Source organism: Gopherus evgoodei, chromosome 2 (assembly GCF_007399415.2).
Source record: "Gopherus evgoodei ecotype Sinaloan lineage chromosome 2, rGopEvg1_v1.p, whole genome shotgun sequence".
Lineage (NCBI taxonomy): Eukaryota > Metazoa > Chordata > Testudines > Testudinidae > Gopherus > Gopherus evgoodei.
In genome coordinates, this window is record NC_044323.1 from 296,756,690 (window position 1) to 296,772,759 (window position 16,070).

Here is a 16,070-nt window from a genome sequence, read left to right on the forward strand (position 1 = left end):
AGGCCTGCTGATAACTCCTACCCACACTCCTGAGTTACAGAATTGTTTGTTCCTTGAGACACTATCTGGTCTGGAGCCAGGAAGGAACATTATTTTCAGATAAGGAACACTTCAACCCCAGGCTGCGTGTGGCACTGAGAAAGAGCCAGCACCTTTTTAATTTCAGTTCCTCAATGTAAAAGCAAAACAGTTCCAGCCTAAGGATCCCAGAAGAAAGATTTGGCTTGCAGAACCTACTCAAACTGGAATTAAGGATCCAGGAAAAACAAAAACAGAGGAAGGCAGAATGGAGGCCAATAGAAACTGGAACAATTCAGCACTAGCCACTTTGTCTAATTTTAGTTTATGTATTAGTCACTCATTAGCCTCATTTGAAATACCTCAGGAAGATAACAACCCAGCCAAAGAGAGAGGGTTAAAACTAGGCTGCCAATTAATTGCAATTAACTCACATGATTAACTAAAAAAAAAAATTAATTGCGATTATCATACTTAACCGCACTGTTAAACAACAGAATACCAATTGAAATGTATTAAATATTTCTGGATTTTTTCTAAATTTTCAAATATATTGATTTCAATCACAACATAGAAGTGTACAGGGCTCACTTCATCATTTTTTTGATTACACGTGTTTGCACTGTAAAAATGGTAAACCAAAGAAATAGCATTTTACAGTTCGCCTCATATAAGTACTGTAGGGCAATCTCTTTATTGTGAAAGTGCAACTTACAAATGTAAGATTTTTGTGTTACATAAACTGCACTCAAAAACCCCCAAAACAATGTAAACCTTTAGAGACTACAAGTCCACTCAGTCCTACTTCTTGGTCAGCCAACCACGAAGACAAACAAGTTTGTTTCCATTTACGGGACATAAAGCTGCCAACTTCTTATTTACAATGTCACCTGAAAGTGAGAACAGGCGTTTGCATGGCACCAGAGGTGCCGACTCTGTGGGTGCTCTGGGGTTGGAGCACCCACAGGGAAAAATTAGTGGGTGCTCTGCACCCACCAGCAGCCAAGCTCCCCCCCCCGAGTGTGCTGTGTCCCCGCTCCTCCACCTGCCTCCCAGCACTTCTCACCCCTCCCCCCGCCATCTACCAGCTGTTTGGCGATGCTTAGGACTTTCTGGGAGGGAGGGGGAGAAGGGGGGACATGGCACACACAGGGGAGGAGGTGAAGAAGAGGCAGGGTAGGGGTGGGGACTTGGGAAAGAGGGTAGAATGGGGGCAGGGCTGGGGTGGGACAAGGTGGAGTGGGGACTTTGGGGAAGGGGTGGAATGGGGATGGGGCGAGAGTGGTGCAGGGACAGGAAGAGGCGGGCAGGGGGAAATTGAGCACCCAGCGGGCAGAGGGGAAGCCGGCGCCTACACATGGCACTGTTGTAGCTGGCATTGCAAGGTATTTATGTGCCAGATGTGCTAAAGACTCGTATGCCCCTTCATGCTTCAGCCACCACTCCAGAGAACATGTTCCACGCTGACAACACTCGCTAAAAAAGCTGTGTTAATTAAACTTGTGACTGAACTCCTTGGGGAAGAATTGTATGTTTCCTGCTCTGTTTTACCCTCATTCTGCCGTACATTTCATGTCATAGCATTCCTGAATGACAACTCAGCACACTCTGATGCGGAACCTACAGAACTGAAAATCCAAAAAGGAAAATTAACCTTCTGCTGGTGGCATCTGACTCAGATGAGGAAAATGAACATGCGTCAGTTTGCACTGCCTTGGATCGTTATTGAGCAGAACCTGTCATCAGCATGGACGCTTGTCCTCTTCAAGGGTGGTTGAAGCATGAAGAGATATATGAATCTGGCACGTAAATAACTTGCGACACTAGCTACAACAGTGCCATCCAAACACCTGCTGTCACTTTCAGGTGACATTCTGAACAAGAAGCAGGGAGCATTATCTCCTGCAAATGTGAATACACTTGTTTGTCTCAGCGATTGGCTGAACAAGAAGTAGGACTGAGTGGACATGTAAGCTCTAAAGTTTTACTTTGTTTTTTGAGTGCAGTTATGTAACAAAAGAATCTACGTCTGTAAATTGCACATTTATGATAAAGAGATTGCACTACATTATCTGTATTAGATTAACTGAAAAATATTTGTTTTTTTACTGTGCAAATATTTGTAATAAATAATATGAAGTGAGCACTGTACACTTTGTATTCTGTGTGGTAACTGAAATCAATATATTTGAAAATGTAGAAATATTTCAATAAGTGGTATTCTATTAACAGTGCGATTGTGATTAATTTTTTTAATCGATTGACAGCCCTAGTTCAACCATGTGCCCTTTTCCCGCAGCAGATTCCTGTGATTTTCTATGTAAAGCTATCAAAGTGAACACAATTTTCTATTTTAAGCACAGGTCAGACGATGAAATAACACGCTAGTACAAATCCATGCCTGGCTGTTCGAGCAAAGGGAACACTGCGACAGGCTCTCAAGAGGAGGTGCAGCAAGGAACCAGAGTGGTGTTCAATGCACTGCACAAACAAGCCATGTGAGTGAGCAGGGCAGGCGAGTCAGACACCAAAGCTTGAACTGGACACACAGACCTGAGAGGAGGGGGGACAATTACACAAGCGATAAGCATGTGGCTGCAGATAATCACAGACGCTGAGGGGCTCCAATAACAACACTCGGTTAACAGGTTGATCTTTGCTTGGAAATATTAATTGTCCAAAGCAAGGGACTGTTTCTGTTGGTCTTTGTAATCACCAAGATAACAAACTATTAGTGCGATGTCACATAGGACCCACCCACCTCAGCAGGGCAGTTTCAAATAGTTATTTCTATACTACATTTCTTGAGATGTCCTGGATTTGGTCCTCCATGAAAATAAATCTGACACTTTCAAGTGAACCATCTGAGTTAGAGCACAGAAAAGCAACTAGGTTTTAGGCTATGTCTACTTTGCAGTTTTGTCGGTCGGGGTGTGCCCTCCTGACAGACAGACAGAAAATGGCGGTGTGGACAGTGCTTTGTTGGTGGGAGACTCTCCTGCTGACAAAGCTACTGCCACTCATTCGGGATGGTTTTATTTTGGAGAGCTCTCTCCTGCCAGCAAAGAGCGGCTACAAGGGAGACCTTACAGCAGCACAGGTGTGCTGCTGTAAGGTATGCAGTGTAGACAGAGCCTTAGTCATGAAAACCCCCTTATCCACTACAGTAACCTAGGAGGGTCTGAATCTTCAAGTGCACCAAACAAATTCCACGTTGAGCTGAATTTTTCATGTGTTCAGCCTAAAGGGTCCTTTTCAATGAGTTAAGCACCTGATAATGAGACTGAGAACATGTCAGGAGGTTGTTTGTAACTTTGAAATGTTAAAAGAAAAAGAATCATCATGGTGGTTCTTTTAAATGCTTACAGCTGAACATTGACTTACCACAGTCTTGAAACTTTATTATGCAGAAGGAAAATGCTGCTTTCCCTTAATTTTTTAAATAGCTTACATTTAATGCAATACTATACTGAATTTTTTTTTGGGGGGGGGGGGTGGAGGAAGGGAGGTGTCTGCTGCTGCTGGATTGTGTACTTCCAGTTCCAAATGAGGCGTGTGGTTGACTGTTCAGTGTGTAACTGGTGTTCATAACTCTGAGGTTCTACTGTAAAAGTGTAGCTCAACCTTAACTATAGTGATGCACTTGCAACCTTAATTCTGAATTATCACTGCAGCTAGCTACAGTATGAAAGCAACAGAAATCCGTGTTGCTGCCGGGGTGCCAGAAGGAAAGATGTCTCCTTGTTTCTTTAGAAAGAGGCCACGGGAGTGTTTATGTTTTATGTTTCCCAGAATGAGCTGCTCTTTTTGCATATCTTTCTGTGCAATGTAACTTAAGGAGAAAAACCCTGAGGTGATGCAGCCTTTAACTCTACTGAGCCAGCAAGGCAAGAATCTGACTGAGCAGTAAAGCCTTTCTTACTGGATGCTGCCATCCCAGACAGTGTCACACAAAGCATTTCTGATTCCTCAGAGCCCCAGAAATGAGACAGGAACCCCCCTCTTCCTGAGAAGACGGATCAGTACATTTGCTTGTCTGACATCAAGAGTACACATGCTGAGCTCAGAGAACCAGAGCACATGCGAGTCTGCTGTACTCCAGGGAAGTCATGTCCCAGCCCACAAACTCTCAGCCCTGTGGAGCACTATCCATTCCTGCTGAATGAGCTGCTGACAAGGAAGGATAAATATTTTTATGCCTCAAAGTTTAGTATGTCTACTACTTTCTATCCCTGATGCCAGTGCTAAAGACTAGCAGCAAATTATCCAGTCACGAGCAGTATTATGCTGGTGACCTTGAGCTTAATTGCATTCTGCAGTTTTTCAGGCAGCCTGCGTGAGCTAAGCAAGTCAATGTGAGAAGACTTGAGAAAGTCTGTTCACAGTGGTGCAGTAAAGAGATAGTTACAATGAGCATTATATTGGATTTGCCCGAGATGATGTCCAAGTCAAACCCAATAAAGCCACCAGTCTTCTCTTTGCTGGCTCCAAGTCACATGCACTTTCAATTGCTACAGAGATCTTACTCTCCACAGGAGACAAGCTGTGACCATAAACTCTCTTTAATGTCAACAAAAACGTCTGATAGAAATTGCATCTGGTGTTTTTACATGAGTGAAAAAGCTCAAGCCACACCTTTAGATACACAAAGAAAGAAGAATCGCGTACCAGGCTCTGAGAACATGGCTTCAAGCTTGTGGTCCAACAGAGGCCATTTCCCACACTTCAGCAAAAGGTGCTTTACAACAAATACAAACGCATTCGGTTTTACATAAATTCCTAGGAATGACCATGCTCTGCTCTGCTCTGCCAGCATGCACTGGGCAGACTGGATTCTATTTACCTGCATCAGAAATATCTTAGTAACAGAGACTTGAGCATTTTGTTGAGAGAAGTGGCTGAGTAGTGCATGAGTCACCACCTCTCTCCAAATCTGTACAGGGAGGATACTAATTGCCAACTTCCCACAGAGTTTGAGGATTTAGATAACGGCTGTTAAACATTTTGGACAGGAAAACATTAGGTAACCGGGTACTGTTACAATGCTATACAAATCATTCCAATTTTGCACTAGTGACTCCCAAACTGTTACAGAATAGCAGAGTAGTGCATGGCTGAGCAGCTGATTCAGTCAGATCAGAGGCCAATGTGTAGCAAAATGAGTAAGCAGCATTGTTTACATTCTCATCTCTTGCAATTCCTGCTGGATAAGGGCATCTTGACCTGCTAAGCTGTTAATGTTCTTACTTCAAAGAGGGGACGGGGGACTGCACTGCTGAAAATCCAGCCAGAAGCAGGGACAGGTAAGCTTTAAGGGAGGGGGAAATGTTGACAGGAAGTCATGCTGAGTGTTAGAATCTCAAGTTTCATACCAGAGATTGTTTTACAGATACAGAGATTTTAAGGTCAGAAAGGACCATGAACTATTGTGATCATCTAGTTTGACCTGTATATCACAGACCATGGGACTTCCCTGGATCAACTCCTGCTTCAACCCCAACAGGCATGGTTGAACTAAAGCAGCTCTTGGGAAAACATCCAATCTTGATATTAAAGTTTCCAATAATTGAGAACTGACTTTGACGAATTGTTCAAATGGTTAATTACCTTCACTGTTAAATTTCCACCTTATTTCTAGTCTGTCCAGCTTCAATTTACAGCTACTGGAACTTGTTATATACATCAAATCGAAGAGCTGTCTATCAAATTACTTTTCCCTACGTAGGTATTTAGGCTCATCAAGTCATGCCGCACCTTCTCTTTGATAAGCAAACTAGACTGATCTCCTTGAGTATCTCACTATGAGGTATGTTTTACAATCATTTCATCACTCGTGTCTCTTCTCTGAGCTCCCCAATTTTTCAATATCTTTCTTGAAGCAGACACCAGAACTGGACACGGTACTCCAGGAATGGCCACACTAGTGCCAAATAGAGAGTTAAAACAACCCCCTACTCGTGAGCTCCCTCTTTATATACCCAGCAGGCCGCTGGCCAGCGTCGCACTAGAAACTCATTCAGGGTCATGGATAATTAGCTGAAGTGTTTCAGAATCCCTGCTTCCTCAGATCCGGTAAATATGGACTACATTCTTTGTCTTTAGGCATATGACCTTGCATTTGACCGAGCAGTGATTTACGCACATTTTACAAGCCTCTCTGACATTCACTTAGGCTGAATTCACACAATTCACTCTTTGGCTGGCTGTCACGTGTACATTTATTTCCAGCAATGGGGACGTGGAAGAAGAGGATTTTGCTGGGAAATTCAGGGAGCAAATTTGAACTCTCTTTACAGTGGAGATTTGGGGCACTTTTCACGAAACTTCTCCCCACAAAACTGACCAGATGATCACAATAACGTCTTCTTTACTCTGATTCTTGAATTCTGGCTATACCTCCTCACACATCACTGGGGTTCAGGTATAGCCTTTTTTATGCAAACGCTCTAAAGCAGTCTACGCTATCAATACATGAAAAGAGCACAGAGAACCTTACTGTGTTCTGCACCCCATATTCTTCATAGAGATATGCCATACTCATATAACACTAATTACGTATTTTATGCAAGATAGGTCATGTGAGATATCACTGGAAAGGTTCTGATTTACTGAATGTGATTGCCCTATTTGTACGCATGTTTCATTTCTGTATCTGAAGTCAGGAGTATTGACTATGTATCGGTATTACAAATGTGTTTACACCTGGGGAATGCCCACTAGACAAGATGCTTTCATTCTGAAAACCTGCGTGGGGAAGGGCCATTAGAGAAAACAACTGGCCTTAGAAGAAGCTTCTCTCGCACCTGGGGGGCCTTCCTGAGGACCCTACAAACAGCCTCCGAGTTATGGCTGCTGTGACACTACAGGGACATGTGACCAGGTCACCCGATGTTGGTCTCCACCTTGGGATATCAATATTTTTCCACAGACTGGTGTGGGAACCAGGCTCTGAAACAAAGGGTTCCGCCATATGCAAAAGCTACATAAGGCAGGGGAGTGACATCATCATGGTTCTTCACTGACTCCCCACCCAAAGAGACTCCTGGAAACAGCTGAGGAACAGACTGAACTAGGGGAAGTGCAGGATGCAGGCAACAGGGATTTTTAGCCTATGAATGAAACACTTGGGGATTCCAAGCTGTGAGCAAGTGCAACTTGCCCCTTAAGAATCTGCAGCCTGCTGGTGTCATCACTTAATTAGGGTGAGGATCTGTTATTCATATCCGATCTATGCAGTATAAAGCTTAGTTTGCATTTTTATTTATTTGCTAGGTAATCTGCTTTGGTCTGTTTGCTATGCCTTATAATCACAAAATCTCTCTTTTGTAGTTAATAAACTTGTTTTTGCTTCGTCTAAAACCCTGTGTGTGTGGGAGTCAAAGCTTGTGGCAAAAAGCTGTTCTAGATTCTTCTCCACATGAGGGAGGGGGCAAATTTAATAAGTTTACGCTGTGTAGTTCCCTGTCCAGTGCAAGATGATATAATTTTGGGTTTACACTCCAGAGGGGGTGCCTGAGGAGCTGGGAAGTTCCCTAGCTGGAGCCTGCCCATACAGGGCTGATCACAGCGTCTGCATGTAACTGCGGCTGGGTGTGTCCCTGCCTGTATGGGTGCTGGTGACAGAGCAGGCTGGAGCCTCGAGAGAGCTTGTCATAGCAGTTACAGTGTCAGGGGAGCCCAGGCTGCTGGGCTCAGTAGTATCCCAGTTCCAGGTGGCACACCGGGGGAACCCATCACGCTCATCTTTAGCCAGAATGAACCAAACTGTGGTAGAGTAAGGCATGGTCTCTCCCACTCCCACGTACAGTAGTTTTCTCAGATTATTTCTGTAACACCACAACAGGAAGCCATCACTGGTCTGGTCATCTTATCTGTCAAGTGAAGCAGGAGGGGTGGCTACAAGCTTTGCATTAGGAGCCCCGAGATGACTGGCCCATACATAACAATAGGGGAAGCCTATCTAGAGGCATCATCAGCATGTCCTAGAATGCTGGAAACGGCTCTAAAAGTCCATGCCTGGTCTGCTCATTTCTCTTTTCAGCTCTCACTTCTTCGGGTGGCTGGTTTCCTTCAGCCCACAGCCTCCTGCATTTTACACTTGCGTACTAAGATTAAATCCCATTATTCCTACACATCAATACTTCTCTGCTCATCCTCTGGTCCTGCTAAAGCAGGATTCCATCAGTTCAATAAATCTGTAACAGCCCCTGTAGTGACTAAAGGGAACAGTAGTTGGAACAACTGAAAGATCTTAAAATGTACCTAAGCTCTATAGGAAGTTTTAGAAGTGAAGCTTGCAACAGACATCTGAGAGAGAGAGAGAGAGAGAGAGAGAGAGAATGAGAATGAGAATGAGAGCAAGGACAGAGGCTGGAGAGATCCCACGGCAGAGGAGAGAAGAAGATGTAAAGTCACCACCTGAATGAAAGAGGAGCAGTAAGAATTAGGGTTCAAACCAGGAGAAGGGACTGGAGAAATTATTAAAACAGAGAGATCAAGAATAGCAAAAGCTACAAGGATGCCAGCCAAGATGAGAACAGAGCTGGGTTCAGAGGCCAGATGCAGACCAGCAGCCACAGTACTGAGGTTAACACAAAGTTTGCTCTGGGAGGGATGTGTAGACAGGTAAGAGGAGATTATTTTCTTCAGAACCCTGCTAAGGAAAGAGAAGCTGGAGACAGGATGACAGGGTGGCAATCCAAGTAGAAGGATGAGTAGGCGCTATGGAGGTAAGAGCGGAGGCAGGCAGCTGTATTTATCACAGACAGGGAACCAGCAGGAAGCTGGGAAGATCTAGAAGTTGGACAGGACTAAGGTGGTTGGAAGAGACATCACAAAACTCCCTTGTGATGGAGAGGCGGCCTATAGGCAGCCTTCATCTGAATGCCATGGCCTATGCTCCTCCACAGGGAGCACGGCCTGCCATTTCTCTACTGAACGCTTAAGTGCTTGTTTGAAACTCAGTCCTCTGAGAGGTGCCTTGATAGTTTATTACACAAAGTACAACACACATTTTGTATTTCTGGGTCAATAATTCTCTTCCCATTCGCAGGGGAAACAATGCTGCTCTGAACCCTAGTGCCAAGAATGTGAACCTGGCAGCATCTCCTCCCCAGAGCACTGCTTTGTGCACTCCATCCAGTGGCTTACACAGGCACTCAGTTCACAGTCGATGTTCAGTCTATTCCCACAGGGTAGCGTCAGTATAGACTAGAGATCTACAGTTCCACTGGAATGTCCTCCTCTTTAATAATGTCTGGGACCATACTCGTATAAGTCATTGCATTTGATCCAAGAAACAGCCACAGGGAGAGAAGCACTGCATGCTGGGGTCTCTAGTCTCTCTGGCCTGTTACTATCTAGTAAAGATGAACATGGCAGCAAATTACTCTTATGAAAATTAGATGTGCCCTTTTGGCCCCTGGGGAAGAGTTACTTGGAATTACAGCAGCACCTACAACTCCCCAGTCTGACTGGAGCCTGTTACATCAGACACTGTACAGCCATGTTACTGTTTGGACAGTGCCCGTCATCCACCAAAGAGATGGCATTGGGGCTGCTGCTTTTCTAAAGAAGCAAGATGCCAGTTTCTATTGTTAAGAAAAGGTGGAGGCAGCGATATCTTTTATTGGACCAGCTTCTGTTGGTGAGAGAGACCAGCTTTTGAGCTTACACTGGGCTGTTCTTCAGGTTTCTTAAGTTTCTGTTGCTGTTAACACCAGCAAGTCGCCAGTGGCGGTGTGTATGCGTACGAATAAATAGGAGTGACAGAAATACATCTTAGAAGCAGTAAAGGACTGTAAGACTGACCAAGGGGTCCAGGCTGGCTGCTGCAAGCTCTCTCAAGCTCTGTATTCCCTACTTAGAGGGTAAAAAGGAATCAACTGTGCAGCAGGGTTCCCGGAAGGAAAGTGCTTTCTACCTGGGCAAAGTGACACAGAGCAGCTGGGTCTACAGCTGCCAGGAACATAAGAACAGCAGTAATGGGTCAGACCAAAGGCCCATCTAGCCCAGTATCCTGTCTGTCGACAGTGGCCAATGCCAGGTGCCCCAAAGAGAATAAACAGAATCATCATCACCCATTCCTAGTTTATGGCAAACAGAGGCTAGGGTCACCATCCCTGCCTATCCTCCAGGAACTTATCTAGTTCTTTTCTGAACACTGTTATAGTCTTGGCATTCACAACATCCTCTGGCAAAGAGTTCTACAGGTTGACTGTGTGAAGAAACACTCCCTTTTGTTTGTTTTAAACCTGCTGCCCATTAATGTCACTTGGTAACCCCTAGTTCGTGTGTTATGAGGAATAAATAACACTTCCTTATTTACTTTCTCCACCCCAATCATGATTTTATAGACCTCTATCATATCCCACTTAGTCGTCTCTATAGAGCTCTATCATATCCCCCTTAGTCGTCTCTTTTCCAAGCTGAAAAGTCCCAGTCTGCATCAGAGCAAGCAGCAGCCTTAGATTGTTTTAGGCAGCTGACTAATTTTCCAGGAAAGGCGGGATAAAAAGTTAACTCCCATCTCAGAAACATAGGTTCCATTACTGACAAGTCATCAGCTATAACTTGTATGTTTTTGATGAATGTCAACGACGTCCTCTCTAATGAACAAAAACCTCCCCAGCAGGCTACAAACCTGCTGCAATGTGCTGTATCAAGATAACTCGCGGTCATCTTAAATGCTTACTGCAGAACAGAGGTTTTCATTCAGAGTGGTGCTGGACGAATCACTTGAAGGTAAAAGGAAACAACTGCTCCGCCACGTACCAGAGCATAGGAAACGCAGATATCTGACTCATCATGCAGGGGTATTTTACATGACACCTTTGCTCACTGGAGAGGAGAGGAAGAACTACTTTTCTTCCTCACCTGCAATGAAGAGCCTGAAGAGAACTGCATTTCATACAGCTTGGGCTGGGCACTCTGACCAGGCAAAAGATCAAGAGAATCCCCTAGAACCTGGAGACAAAGCCGGTTCTCTCCCACTTCCATGCATGTGACCAGCACTGCAGAAGTAAGCTGTAAGTACAAGGGGTAGCAATGAAATCCAGGAGAAGGGGGCTCTCAGAAGGCAGTGTGGAAGATGTACTCCCCATCAGGCATGCACACTTCCAGGTACCCATTCAGCCTGCCTGCACTGTTCAGCCAGCGAGTTGAAGGCTAGAGCTGCACTTGACAGCATCCCTCCCCAGTTCGCAAGCCACAGCAGGTCTGTCCTTAGGAACACTGGTGGAGGGTTCTTCAAAACAAGGGCAAAAACCTTGGACATTTGCTATCACTCATCTTGAGGCAAATCTCATGTGGGAGATGACTTATTCCACCCAGCCAAGATTTGAAAATCTTCCTAAGGGATCTGACTGTCCATTTTCCATTAAAATTAATGGAAACTGGATGTCTAACTTTAAAACAAATTCTGCCATTGGCAGGAAAACCAGCTGCTGCTGGATGGATTACAGACCCCGGTGTGCACAGGTTACATACCTCTGAATTCTAATCTGACCTGACTGGGACAGGAGACAGGCTCAGTCTCAGAAAAGGGGTGATCAAAGGCTGACTCACCAAAGAGCGTTAATGGTGACTAGACAAGATCATATGCCCTATGCTCCCAACCAAAGGAAAAGTATTGGATTGCTGGCAACAAAATGGAGATTTAAGCTGTGCATGTAATATGGGCTCCAAGAAGACAGCAGTATTAGCACAAAGGGGTAGGAATTATTCCGTTACTTGAACACCAAGGCGATGGGCTTGGTGTAAGAACATGGAGAACAGAACACCCACATTTTGATGGAAGAGAATCAAGGGACAGAACCCAGTCCCACGCAGAGAATCAGACGTCTGGCTGTGACACCATCTAGGAGGGAGACATCACTCTGTTCTTAGCTGCCCCTCCAGCAGACATTTAAGGCCATTCTGGATTCCAGAGGGACAACAGTACAGCCTTACTTTGTCTAGGATTGCAGGTTTGGTCTCTATGATACCAAGGTCTTTAAGAGGATTTAGTGGTGTTCAGAAGTTCTTCCAAACCCCAGCTCCTCCATCCCCTGGAGAGAGAGCCTCTTAAAGCACAGGTTACAGTCCTGAGACCACTGGGCTTCTGGCAAATATAAGAGAGCAGAGAGCAATGCCAAGCAATTAGACTCGGCCCAGAGGAGGTCTTGAACACAATACTTTCAGAGGGAAGTCAGATTAAGCACATTATTCCACATCTCCTGCCCTCCCCATGTACGTACTGTTTCATTGCTATCAATTTGGAATCCATGCTCTCTTGCTTTCCTTTCATCATCTGGACATCAGTCAGTAACTTGGTGACATTGTCTTGACGAACCTTTATATCCTCATTCTTTATACTGGAGACCTGGAGACAGAAAGGAAGAGGACAGTGAGGTTTCACTCTATAAAATTTTTCTCTAAGCATCAAAGATGGAAATGCAGATTAACTATCCTCCTTCCCCATCCTCACCCACTCACTGGTCTAATTGTATAATGAATCAGACAGGTGTAGATCAACCACCTACTATATAATTTTGCGACAAGGCTGTCATTTGCAGACCCTTCCCTGAAGGAGGAGAATTTTTTTGGGTCAGAAATGCAAACTCTAAGCCTGCACTGGAAGCTTGCACAACAGCCGTCAGCATTGTACTAAGTTTCTGATTAAGTATACAGTCTTCCATTGCACCAATGGCTCCTTAATTTGAAAGTAAGACATTCTTCACTGCAACAGTTAACTCAAGTGGTCCACTGGAGTGAGGGCAAACACTCCAGCTACACAGTGTGATTAGATTAGCCCCTGGGAGTAACTCAAGCTACTGAATCCCGATCACTTCAGTAACTCAAGGATTAGCAGCACTAAAACTTCAGCGCACATCTACACCCTTGGATGGGCCTGCTAGCTCAAGCTTAAAGCACCATTTAAGACAAGCTAGAAATGTGTGTGTGGATGGATGGGAGATGGGTTAGAGGCATAGTTTGAGTTATACCTCAAACTAACAATAAAGCACAGACCAGCCTCAACTAGACATGGAGCTGAGAGGCTAGGAAGATTCAGAGCATGTCTTCACCAGCAACGTTAAAGCGCTGCCGTGGCGGGAGGGGAATTGCTTCAAGAGGCGAATAGCTCCCAGTGCTGGGAGCGCGACTCCCAGAAGTGGTGCACTGTCTACACTGGCACTTTACAGTGCTGAAACCTGGAGAGCTCAGGGAGGCGCTTTTTCACACCCCGAGCGAGAAAAGTGCAGCACTGTAAAGTGGCCGTGTAGACAAGCCCCAAGAGAGCACATTTACCGCTGGGGTTTTACTAAGATGTATACTAGACAATTACTGCTCTCTGCAATCAAGCACATTATGTTTAGCAGAGGACACTGTCCTGAGGTCTAATTTTCCTAAGTCTGAACATTCTTAAAGAAGCAAAGCAGCTGTTGTTTACAAGACTAATGGAAAAAAGGCTCAGCCACAGCTCACTCTTCGGGACCAGGAAAGGGGAAGACGAGAGCAGACACATGGAGACAGGATGGGGAGCCTCTTTCAATGCTTCCTGGGCAGCAGTCAGTCAGCTGGCCTCCTCATTCCTAGAGCAAGTGTTTAAAGAGCTGATGGGAAGCTTCTGAAGGGCCTGTTTCATTTTCCTGACAAACAGCTCACTGGGAAAGGCACTCTGGTATGTTTCACAAAGGCTTTAACACGTGAGAGCTCTATGAACCCGCCAACAAATACAGGGGTTAACACATTTCACCTACTTAAACAGCAGCTCCCTCCCACCTTTACTGGCTAGGGAGGATGAGGCCCTCTTCTAGCAGTTGAGGTGTGAAAACCAAGGGAGGAGAAACTGCTTTTGTAGTTGGCTAGCCAGGCACAGTCCTGATTGGCCCTGCAGCTTGTGACTGAATGAAATGTGATGCAGGAGTCAGCTAGAAAACCACTTGAGAGAATGAAAATTACAGTGCCAGAATCCCCGCAGAGCATGCGGCTGCCTTTCCAACTAAAGAAGAGACAGTAACCTCCTCCGTTTCACAGTGGTTCACCCAGGGGCTGGCCTGGAATATCTGTTATGTACACTTACGCTGGTTACTTTCCTCTTGATATTCTCCAGGAGCTGCTCCTGGCCTCGGATGAAGTACGGATGTTGAAATTCAGTATCGTCCTTCTCTGGCTTCACCAAACCGCCCTGCTCAATGTGGACCACCTTTCGAAAGCCATCTAAAAGTCAAAGACGGATAATTAGAGAAAAGCAGAGCAATCTACAGATTGAGAGTGTGCCTGCAAGCACAAATCTGTCCTCATTTGCCAGGAACTGAGACACATAGTGCTCTACTAGTTCAACAGTCTTTGGGATCATTAACCCTTTGAGGGGGATGCCCTCTGCCTCCTATGCCCCCTCCTCCAGCCCCTCCCCAATGTAAGAAACCCGACCCCTCCCCCAGCAGCAGACATTCTAACACTGCCTACTCTACCTTCTGCTAGGCTGATAGCAAAGGTGGTGAGTCCTCCTCAGCCAGACCACTTCATTTTCCACATGCCAGCTACCTCCCAAGGGTGCAGTACGGCACATGGGGAGAGCACAGGGCAGCGGAGGGGAAGGGCGAACAAGAGTCTTTGGGGCTCATCTCAGACAAGAGCCCCAACCTTCCTACATGTCCCGGTGACAAACCCAGCACAGCACCTCTTAGAAACAGGAAGCCCTAAAGGCATTAAACATCTGGGGATTAGACAATACCCTAACTTGCCTGTTCAGTACAAGGCATCAGAAGGAAAGATTAGTTAGCAATACGGTTTTCTTTAAGAGTAATGTCAAAAAGGGAAACCTGAAACAAATACAGGCAATTCTCATTACACCAAATGGCTTGCAATGTATCCAGTTTGGGGGAGAAGATGGCCTCCGATTACAATTAGCACTGACACACTCATCCATGGCTGAAACACCTGTAGCTGTTTAACACCACCCAGCAATGCCACAATCATCTTTAGAGCAGGAAGTGATCACTACCCTGTCTAACTGAAACGGTGAGGGGAATTTAAGGAGGCAGAATGTAATTACCAGAGTTGGAATTTGGCCGAGACATTGGGGTTAACACCTCAAGAGTGCCATGGAATCTGTAATGAAGCAAAGTGATCAGAATCTCCGTTTTGCATCTCGCCAAAAAGACAGGGGTGTTGTGCTCCTGGCACTGGGTAGGTACTGCTCTGCACAGATGGATGAGCTCCCTTCTGGTTTTAGTTAGGATTCTTTGTACATCTGAGTACTTCACAGCACCACTATGAGGGAGGGAAGTATCCCCAATTGTGAGATAAAGAACCTAGGCTTGGGTAAGGCCATATCTCCACTACCTAGGCTGACATGTCTTCTTGCAACAACCTATGTGCATGCGACTACACCCAAATTTGTCTCTGGCCAATGGAAGTGCCCTATTACAGCACCGAAGTAAAACCACGTCCCCAAATGACAGACCCAGGCTTGACATACTGAGATCAACACTGTGTAAGTAGAAACTGAATGATCTGTGTAGACTCAAGAGTCCTCTTGCAGCTGTCCCACAATGCCTCATTCCCTGGGACTGATTGCTCTGGTCACAATTTTAAAATGCCCTGGGGTCATAGAAACCTGAAGGCCACCTCCTCCACTCATTTAAAAACAAACTGGGAATTTTAACACCTCTTCCTGATTACTCACCTGGCGATCACACCTAGCAACTCACCCTGTGTGCAACTGCCCAGCCGACCATGCCGGCTCCACGCAGTAGATGCACTTCTGCCTGCGGCAGACAGGAAATTCTGATCTCCTGAGCCAGTAGGAAGAAGAGGCTGTGCACACACAGCTACAGACCAGCATTAGAAACGTGGACATCTCTGAGCAGACCTTAGGGGGGATGCAGGCAAAAAGGTTCGACATGGATCAGCAGCAGTGCTACGTGAAAGGGAAGGAATTTGGCCAGGGATCTCCCAAGACCAGGGAGTGCAACAATTGATCTAGGGCTCCACCATAGACCTGCTGCTTGTACAAGGAGCTGCAAACCGTACTTGGTGAAGACCGCACCAGCACCCTGCAGACCACC

At 45.6% G+C, this 16,070-nt stretch overlaps 1 protein-coding gene across 3 annotated transcripts in view; it reads right to left on the reverse strand.

Annotated features, from left to right (window-relative positions):
• The window catches only part of HSF1 (heat shock transcription factor 1), a 108,251-nt gene that overhangs the window by 75,282 nt on the left and 16,899 nt on the right, over positions 1-16,070 (reverse strand). For 2 of the 3 annotated variants that reach the window (XM_030554051.1, XM_030554050.1), the window contains exons 3-4: positions 14,081-14,217; positions 12,255-12,379 (exon numbers count right to left, since the gene is read on the reverse strand). In XM_030554051.1, coding sequence (XP_030409911.1) covers positions 12,255-12,379; positions 14,081-14,217 — 262 coding nt within the window. Of the gene's footprint in view, positions 1-12,254; positions 12,380-14,080; positions 14,218-15,055; positions 15,112-16,070 lie in introns of all 3 variants that reach the window. The other variant, XM_030554052.1, reaches the window with a different exon arrangement.